Source organism: Coturnix japonica, chromosome 8 (assembly GCF_001577835.2).
Source record: "Coturnix japonica isolate 7356 chromosome 8, Coturnix japonica 2.1, whole genome shotgun sequence".
Taxonomy (NCBI): domain Eukaryota; kingdom Metazoa; phylum Chordata; class Aves; order Galliformes; family Phasianidae; genus Coturnix; species Coturnix japonica.
In genome coordinates, this window is record NC_029523.1 from 11,886,991 (window position 1) to 11,897,026 (window position 10,036).

Sequence of the window (10,036 nt, forward strand, 5' to 3'; positions counted from 1 at the left end):
TGTGGTGTCCCTCCCATGGGATGCTGTCCTTCCCAAACTGATCCTACATGGGCTTCCCACAGGCTGCAACTCTCCAAGCACTGCTCCAACATGGCTCTGTACCATGGTGCCCATCCTTCAGCTATGCACTGCTCCAGCATATGTCCCCACAGGTAGCAGCTCTCCAGTCCTCCTGCCCTCCCCACCCCTGGCTGCTCCCAACAGGCGCATAAAAACATCATTTTGTTTTTATGAGATCAGCTGACATAATACTGAGAAGCAGATATCATAGTATTTCTATCTTTTGCATGCAGGTGGGCAGTAATTCCCATGATGTACCCTGCTTCTTCTTTCTTCAGTGTCCCTAGCACTGCATACGTTGCATTGTCTTGCATTAATCTCTTTGTGGGGATCAACAGCAGTGCCATTACATTCATCCTGGAGCTATTTGAAAATAACCCAGTAAGTACTGTTTTTGTTGTGACATGGTTTTAAAAAGCTGTTCAAAGTGTCCAAACATAACCATCTCTAGCTTTCTTTTTCAACCTTGTCATTCTTCTGAGATTAAATAAGTGAATGGGGAACTTGCTGAGTTATGTCAGGAACAGGTGAGCAGAATAACCCAGAGAAGTGAACACTGGGGCAATCATTATTTTGGGCAAGCAAGCATCCACATACATGAGGAATGACATCAAAGTAGCACTTAGATCTGCTAGCCAAGAACAAGAATAGACACAATACAGTAGTTCTTAGAAAGGCAAAGAAACCAGTTTATAAAACACTAGTAGCCTGTATGCACTACTGCCTCTACAGCTGCTGATACTTTGACCACTGAGGTTGACGTCCTTCCTATTGGTGACTGCTGTCCTATTACCTGTCATTCTTTACAATGCATTTCCAGATACACTGTGCTGATCAAGCATCATTTTTATCTGGAAGAAAAAAAAAAAAAAGCATCTTTATTCAATTGGAGTCATGGTAGCAAGGTCCAATTTTACAATACATTCTATCCTTGCTATTCTTGCATTCTCTGTCATGTCCCTGGGCAGCATGGGGTTCAGTCTACTGCCAGTCAGTCTGGGGGACAGCAGGCGAGTATTATCTCTAGTAACATATCTCCACTGCTGATATCGTGTCGCCAGTGACTCAAAGACAGAGGGATAACTGCCCTTCTCTGTGTTCAGTGATGATGCAGTTAGACTGGTACAAGTACTTTTACTGTTTTGAGTATTTCTACATTGTACCAGTCTACTGTGTAGTTATGTCCAGACACTGGTGCTTCTCAAGATTATAAGTGTCCTGATTACGGAAATATACCAGCCATAAATAAAGATATTATGATATGGAAGTACCATACTTGTTCATAGTTCCTGTTTGTGATAGCTAACACTAGAATTACACATTGTCTCAGCAGCATAGGAGGATATTTCATTACAAAGATTAATTTTTCTCCCCACTGAAATTTTTCACAAGCACCTTGCCTGGTACATCATATTCTGTTCTGTCACTGATAAATGTGGAGCAAACCATTCCTCTGACATGAAAAAATAACTTTTCACTTATTTTACTATGTTTTCTCAAAGAAGTCTTGTTTGAATTGCTAACTGTATTGCTTCTGTTTCTTATAGGCTTTGCTGAAATTTAATAAAACTTTGAAAAATGTGCTGATTGTCTTCCCACACTTTTGCCTGGGTCGTGGCCTCATTGACTTGGCCATAAACCAAGCTGTGAGTGAAGTGTATGCCAGGTTTGGTAAGTAAGATAAAATAACCAACAAAGTATTTCAGTGGTACATGGCCTGAGATTGAGTGAGATGGTTGGAAGTGTTACTTTCAAGCACTAGTGGTTGTTTCTGAAATCCTCCTCTTCCACATGATCAGGTGTATGAGTAAGAAATTTCAGCCTCACAGAAGGAATCACAGTTGATAGTGTTGCCAGAATGTAAGGGCCTGACTAGTGGTCTGTACTGAAAGTTAAACTGTGTGTTCAATGCCAGACTCTGGTGTCTTTTCGTAACCTGTCCTGAAGTCCCTAGATTATCACATCTAGGATATATAATTTCATTTCATTTGAATACTTAAGTAGCCCTCATTAATATTTAAAGTAGATGTTCTTCAAATTCATTGTTTATGGATGTGGCTGTTTACTTATACCAGTCTACCTTTTTATTAAGAGCATAGTGATCATTTTTTTTCCCCACCCAGAAAATATGTTTCATGTAATCAATGCAGATTTCCTGTTATGTAATATATATGTATTCATATATATTCAGAGAGCTTATGTTCGTTTTTACCCCCATGTAGCAGTTGTTTCTTAAGAATCTGTATTTGTTGATGCAATGAAAAATGGCAGACATTGACTGATAGTGATTAAAAATTAGATTTTCTTCTATTGTGTTCACACCTTTTGTTCTGATGAGCAGAGTTTTTCAGGGGTATTTAATTGTTTTCTGGTGCTCCACGCCTCCAAAGGTGAGGAGCATGTTTCCAATCCTTTTCAGTGGGACTTTGTTGGGAAGAACCTGGTTGCCATGGCTGTTCAAGGAGTTGCATTCTTCACTCTGAATCTCCTTATGCAGCACCGATTATTGCCCTCAAGATGGTATGTCTGAAAGTTTGTGTTAATGTTACTTCATTAACAGAGTGAGCACCTTTATTTTCTGTATGTTCCTTTTGTCTTTTGCTTTCTTTTCCTCTAAATTTTTTACAGCTTCTATAGCTTTATTCTGTTAATTCATCTGATTTCATCTTAATTTGTTGATATTTACTATTTCTCTTGTTTAATCTATGCTTATTTATCTGCACTGTTTTAACAGAGATAAAAGTGTATTTATACAGCTTATTAAATAAATGAATTTTCTTGAAGTAAGACTTCAGTTTGAATTTCATGATTATAATGGTGAGACTATACAGTTATTTGGAAAGCTTGTAGTTCCTAAGTACTCATATAGTGCTAGTCAGTCATACCAACACTAGAATTCTAGTCTATTGCACAGAACAGTCATGGCCAGAGTACTGCTCAAGCTTCCCCTATCTGCTTTACAAATCTGCTTCTGTTTCAATAAATATAACTGCCTGCTAAGTGTGAGTTGATCATTCACTGCTGCTGGGGATTGCTAACAGGAGTACAAGTTGTTATAATGCTGAAAATACTGTCTTACAAGGAAGTCTACCCAAAAGATATATATAAAATCTATTAGTAAGCACTGAAGAACTGTCAAATAGCAAAAGCTGTGGCTTAGAGGCTGGTTACATCATATCAGTGACTGGCAATGCTATGCTAATTTGAACAAGCAATTTCATCCCTTTTTAGTATTAAGGCCTTAACTTTCAAAGGCCAGGGATTATCCCAGCAGCAGGAATTCTCCAGCCAAAGTTACAGTATGCAATTTCAGTCTCACAGCTCACACCAGACAGAATTTTGGCAATTGAATAGCTCTTGTTTCACACTGCTGTTGTGTAGCTGTACTCAGATCAACTCATTGTTTCTACAATTGATTCTTTTCCAGGTTTACTGAGACTGCCGAGTCACCTATTATTGGTGAAGATGAGGATGTTGCAGAAGAAAGAAAAAGAATTCTGAGTGGGGGGAACAAAACAAATATCTTAGAATTACGGGAATTGACCAAGGTACTATTCTGAAAAGAATGAAAGATGTGAATCCAGTGCAAGTTAATTATTTCAGAATGTATTTCAGCTGTGGATTTGGGTGGTATTGTTTTCAAAATTAACCATGTGTCCTGGAAAATACAAAACATTTTAGAAGTCAGGGCTTGATATGTTGTTTGTTTCCTTTTAATAGAGATCAAACCTCAGGAAAGTCCAGCAAGGACAATGAACTCTCTTGCTTAAGTTATTTTACCTCACATCATCCATCCTGACATACCTATTGAATGTGCATTTCTACTGTTAGACTTTTCTTCCACAGTGCTGTTTCTCCATAGGTTAATTTCAATTTCAGGTTAACCATTTAGTTGCTTTCGTATTGAAGACTAGTGCAATCACTAATTTATCTTCTTTCCAGATACTGAAGGTATATAATATATATACCTTATATATACATATATATATCAGAATACATGTAAGCCTGAGCTACAGAAGTACAAAGATTGCACACATCATTGGGATCTCATGAATGAAGAATTGAAGTGTCATTCTTCAAACTATCTTGTTGTGCTGTATGATGTCAGAGATGCTTTGTACCAGCAAAGCATCAGATCTGTCTCCTAGTGCTAAAGTTATGAAGTAAAAAGGCTCATGAAAGGAGAAGTTGTATTTTTAGGGATTATTATAAATTTATTTAAACAAATGCCAGACCTTGTTGATGCTTGCTCTTTCTTCTTAAAAATTTATTTAGTTGCTCTATTACTTTAGTACTGGCTCTAAGGTTGCCTCATCCTTAAAGCACTAGACTAAAAAATTCAGAAAGTTGTTTTTGCTGCAAAAATCTTGAAATAGAATTTTTGCTTGTTTTTGTCAATTTAGATTTATGCAGGTAGGCATAAGCCAGCAGTGGACAGACTCTGTGTTGGCATCCGTCCTGGAGAGGTAAGTTGATCAATATCACTACATGAATCATTTCAGGGATCAGTTCAAATTGCGTGCTCCTGCTGGTTTATTAGCTGGAAATACTAAAGAATGCAGTTTTTAATTTTTTTTTTTAATGATTCAGTGCTTTGGTCTTTTGGGAGTGAATGGTGCTGGCAAAACAACAACATTCAGCATGCTGACTGGAGACATTGAAGTGACATCTGGAGATGCTGTTGTGGCTGGCAGTAGGTAAATACCTTAAACAAGCAAACAAGCAACACACTAATATAGAAAAAAAAAAAAAAGTCCTGTGACAATCCACTTAGCAGAGTTAACTCATAGTCAGAATGACTCAGCAGATCCTTTCCTTTTATATGGCATTGAAAGAGACCACATCAGCACTTTACAACTTCAACACTGTGCTGTAAAATCTGTGGGTGTGTTGTAAGAAGGCTAAAAACGAGATCAAGATAAGGTAATCAAATCTAACAGCAAGGGCTCTCATATAGAAGATAACCCATCCAATAGGATATTTTATTTGAGCTGTGGGAGTTTTATCTGGCTGCTTTTTGCTGCTTTTAACAGCTTATTTTTTTTTACGCAATGCTGGCATACTGCCCTAAGTAATTGCTACATCATCGTGATTTGATATTTATTGATGTCAGTTTAGTTCTAGGTTGTATGTCTCAGTTTCTAAGGTGTCACTAGAGTTTGACTGTGATGTGATTTGAACACAGCTCTTTTGTTGTCAGGATGTGGTTCTGGGCAGCTTGCTGCATTTGACCCTGCTTGAGCAGGCTGAGAAGACAGAGTGATCTCCAGAAGTTCCCACCAACCTTAGCTATTCTGTGATTGTGTAGTTCTCTTATCTTGTCCTACTGCTACTACCAACAAGTGCTGTTAGCTTTGTGTCTTGCATGACTCTTCATGGTGACTACATTCCAAGATGAAAATTCCTGAATTTCAAAACTAAAAAAACCCCACAACATCTGAAAAAATAAAATAAAATCTATTGAGAACTTCTCTTTACATTGGCTTATACTTAAACAGAAAGTCAGAGAGGATTTACCTGACTTAGAAGAGAAGATATTCCTTGATAAACTGTACAAATATATTTTAGTAGGATCTTGTACTGGGGAGAATTAATTTCCCTTAGAAGAGTTTTGTCCTAGAAAACAGATTTTATTCAAACTGCCTTAAATCTAGTATTATAGATTCAATATTATTTTCTTTATTTTTCCAGTATATTGACCCAAATCTCTAATGTTCATCAAAACATGGGATACTGCCCTCAGTTTGATGCCCTTGATGACCTACTCACAGGACGAGAACATCTCTATCTATATGCTCGCTTGCGGGGTGTTCCAGCAGAGGAAATCAAGAGGGTAAAGCTTTCTTGCTTCTGATCTGTACATAGTTACAACAAATGTCTATGATGATTCTGGTGAGCCCACCTCATGACAAAGGCAAGATTTTCTGAATTGGGTTTGCCTTATGTTGAAGTCTTGGGAGTGGTTCTTGTCATTTGGAATTAAGTACAAGAATGCTCTATCAAATCCAGGATCTTAGGTGTTAATAATACTTGAAATACTCCCTAACTGGAGTACTGTTTCGGGCTCCCAGCACCAGAAAGATGCAGAGCTGTTGGAAGGGATCCAGAGGATGGCCACTGAGATGATCAGAAATCTGGAGCATCTCTTCTATGAAGAAAGCCTGAGGGAACTGGGCTTGTTTAGCTTGGAGAAGCCTCCAGGGAGACCTCATTGTGTCCTTCCAGTACTTGAAGAGAGCTTATAAACAGGGAGTGGGAATGACTGATTACATGGGTGATAGGACAAGGGGGAATAGTTTTAAACAAAGATGGGAGATTTAGGTTAGATATTAGGAGTAAGTTTTTTACACAGTGGTGACACATTGGAACAGGTTGCTCAGAGACGTTGTGGATGCCCCATCCCTTGAGGCATTCAAGGAAAGGCTGGATGTGTCTCTGGGCAGCCTGGTCTGATGGCTGGCGACCCTGCACATGGCAGCGGGCTTGAAACTACATGAAAACTGAGATACTTTTCAACTCAGGCCATTCTATGATTCTATGGAGAACTGCAGAGCCAACCCTAAGACTAAGGATACAACTGCTATGAACTGATACAGTTACTGTTTTGTTCTTGTCTTTGAAGTTATTCATATAAGAGAAAGAAAACACAGAGAAGATTCCAGATGAAAAATAATGTACATTCTTGCACAGATGAGAATTCTACAGCTGATGCTGGAGTGTGGCTTTACTTCAAGAGATTAGAATTTCCCTCATCATCACAGTTCTTTGGACTGTAGCTCGTTTTTTTGTTTGTTTGTTGTTTTTTTAAAAAGCACTAAAATCCATGGGTTTGCCCACTCTCTGCTGCTAGAGGGATGTATCAGTAATCCAGGCTGCTGTGGGTTAGCTGCTGTGTGAAAAAGATGGTCTTTCTCATAGGTTGCTGAATGGGGCATCCAGAAGTTGGGACTTCCTATGTATGCTGACCAGCTGGCTGGTACCTACAGTGGTGGCAACAAGCGCAAGCTCTCCACTGCCATTGCACTGATAGGCTGCCCTCCACTCATCTTGCTAGTAAGTGTCACAGTAATATAGCTCTGTGGTAATTTAATATGACATCTCATAAATCTGCTTGCTGGAGAGCTACTAGGACGTTTGATAGTCCTCGCAAGCTCTTTTCTGCCTCAACTTATGCATACTTCAGTGAAGTCTTGAGTTCTTTAATATTAGGAGTAGACTAAAATGCATAACTATGTTTCAGATGGAAAGTGATTATAAAAGAAAGATTTTCAATAAGGAAAGGTTCGGTATTAAAATATACAATTTAGAAAACTCCATGATTGGTTTCAGCCTGTCTTTTCTTGTCAGAGTGTAACCAACCATGTAAATAATGACTGGTTCAGCTTGGAGAAGGCTTTGGGGAGACCTCATTGTGGCCTTCCACTTCCTAAAGGGAGTTTATAAACAGGAGGGAGAACAACTTTTTACAGGGAGTAGGGGAATGGTTTTAAATAAAAGAGGGGAGAAGTTAGGTGTTAGGTCTTTTACTCTGGTGGTGCTGAGGCACTGGCACATGTTACTCAGAGAAGTTGTGGATGCCCCATCCCTGGAGGTGTTCAAGGCCAGGTAGAATGGGGCCGTGGGCAGCCTTGTCTGGTGAGTGGCAACCCTACACACACAGCAGAGGTGTTGGAACCAGATGATCTTTAAGATCCCTTCCAACACAAGCCATTCTATGCTTCTATGATCTTACTACATATATCTTGCTCCTTTTTCCAGCAGAACAGAGGATGTTAGCTACCTTTATTCAACCTTTATTATCTTTGAAGTGAACTATACAAATTTAGAATGAACTATAGAAAAGGTAAAATGTAGTTCTCATCAAGTAATATGAATTATCATAATTGCATTTCTCAAGGGTAATTCTAAATGCAGTTGCTACAAATATCCTTTAGAATATACGGTAGTGCCTTCATTAATAGGCTACAAGGAAACATGTTAATAACTTCTTCATAGCCTGGTCCCTTGTGCTATTTAGTATGACTTTTAAATGTGTTCTCACTTTTTTTAGCTACTAAAAGTGTTAACTGATCTATATAGGACCAGATCATCTGCTGATCTAAGTCAGGGTAGCTTCGCTAGCTTCTTGGGTTGCAAAATGCCCTATGCCTTTCTATAAGAAAGGTTACTTTTAAAGCCACACTTAACACAGTTTGATGTGATTAATATCATGAATCTCCTTCCATTTATTTCTATTTTAGGTTCTAAATCTTTTGGTAATAGGGTGTCACAAAGGCTTGCATTTTTGATAGCTAAGACCTTGGACTTAGGCCTGCCTTTGTCATAGCAGTCAGTGCATTCCTTTTCCTGCTGCTGGGGCCTATACAGACAGCACTGTATTCTTACCTGAGATTTCTTATATTTGTTTCCTTACTACTTTGTGCCAGTGCATTCTCAAGGCACAGATTTCAGTAGAGAAGCAGTGATAAGCTAGAACCCAAATATGCAAGATTGATTCTAATGATTTCCTTTCTAAATGGTTTAATTTTTTTTCTGCTTCTCTGAATCTGGCTGCCTTAACATTTACATTCCAGGATGAACCAACTACTGGAATGGACCCTCAGTCCCGGCGCCTCTTGTGGGATTCTATTGTGAGTGTGCTCAGAGATGGACGAGCTGTAGTTCTAACTTCACACAGGTACGGAGTTGGAATTCAGAATCCCAGAGCAGCTGATGTTTGTCTGCTGGCTTCTATCTCAAATATCTGTTCTCTGTTTTGAAAGTATGGAAGAATGTGAAGCTCTGTGTACTCGTTTAGCCATCATGGTGAAAGGTACCTTCAAATGCCTGGGCACAATTCAGCAGCTAAAATACAAGTAAGTTGAATATATTACAGTGTTTTTAATGGGTAAACTTAGTGTGTGTGGCATGAATCATTCTTAATACAGCAAGCCAATCTGAAGAGCTGTTGTTTGAATAGACCCATTTTTGGGTGCAATTTTATGGTATTACAGACAATTTAGGTGAACCTCACTTCAAGTCCATTATGATACAGGTCACTTCTGCAAGGCAAATATAGAGCTTCTTACCAAGTTATATCTTAGGCATTATCTTTCACATACTGGTAATGTTTTTATACCTGCTAAAAATGATTTTTTTTTTAACTGAATTATGAAACAATCTCTTCATCCAGTGTCCAAATCCATACGTGTTTCACAGGTTTGGAGATGGCTACATTGTCACTCTGAAAATCAAGGCTCCTAAGACTGGGCTGCCTCCAGATCCAAGTCGTGCTGAACAGTTCATACGCATAAACTTCCCAGGGAGTTTACAGAGAGAGAAACACTACAACATGCTGCAGTATCAAATTTGCTCCTCTTCTCTGGCTAAGATTTTTCGGTTAATAATCTCCAATAAGGAAAACTTGTATATTGAAGAATATTCTGTCTCTCAAACTACATTAGATCAGGTGAGTAAAAAATAAATCATCCATGAGAAAGCCTATCAGGCAATGCAGTGTTAATGTATCCAAACAACTGAAGGATCAAACTGCTTAGAGAATTGTCTTGAACCTCCCTTTAAGACAAAACTCCCAGGACCCTCGTGAAGGGGGGTGGATCAGATAAGAAATCTGTAAATTACTCCCTTTGTGAATTAGGTGCCAATTGAAAGCTGCTGAGTTAATATTTCCCACATGCTAGATTTCGTGCAAATCCATTCTGTCAGGAGCAGCAGCCTGAAGAGGAACAGCTAGTCAAAGCCTCACTGAGCTGGGAATGATTTAATATTTCTTTCAGTTTTATTTTGTATGAGAGATTTGGGTTGTGTTGAGTCTGAGATGCTGATAGAAATATGGAGTTATCTATGTAAATGCCTTTGTTCTCTCCGTTGCATATTATTATACAAAAGCAATTAGATACATAGAGCCTGGAAAATCCACTGGGACTGTTGGCAATACCCAGTTAATCTCTAAAGAGATTGCCCTATTGCTTGCTTT

The 10,036-nt window shown here is 38.7% G+C and overlaps 1 protein-coding gene across 3 annotated transcripts in view; it reads left to right on the plus strand.

Annotated features, from left to right (window-relative positions):
• The window catches only part of ABCA4 (ATP binding cassette subfamily A member 4), a 63,594-nt gene that overhangs the window by 52,226 nt on the left and 1,332 nt on the right, over positions 1 to 10,036 (plus strand). For all 3 annotated transcript variants that reach the window (XM_015870010.1, XM_032446110.1, XM_015870012.2), the window contains 11 exons: positions 294 to 441; positions 1,608 to 1,731; positions 2,451 to 2,580; positions 3,488 to 3,608; positions 4,464 to 4,526; positions 4,651 to 4,757; positions 5,752 to 5,893; positions 6,979 to 7,113; positions 8,634 to 8,737; positions 8,823 to 8,915; positions 9,259 to 9,508. In XM_015870010.1, the coding sequence (XP_015725496.1) occupies positions 294 to 441; positions 1,608 to 1,731; positions 2,451 to 2,580; positions 3,488 to 3,608; positions 4,464 to 4,526; positions 4,651 to 4,757; positions 5,752 to 5,893; positions 6,979 to 7,113; positions 8,634 to 8,737; positions 8,823 to 8,915; positions 9,259 to 9,508 (1,417 nt within the window). The remainder of the gene's footprint in view (positions 1 to 293; positions 442 to 1,607; positions 1,732 to 2,450; positions 2,581 to 3,487; positions 3,609 to 4,463; positions 4,527 to 4,650; positions 4,758 to 5,751; positions 5,894 to 6,978; positions 7,114 to 8,633; positions 8,738 to 8,822; positions 8,916 to 9,258; positions 9,509 to 10,036) is intronic.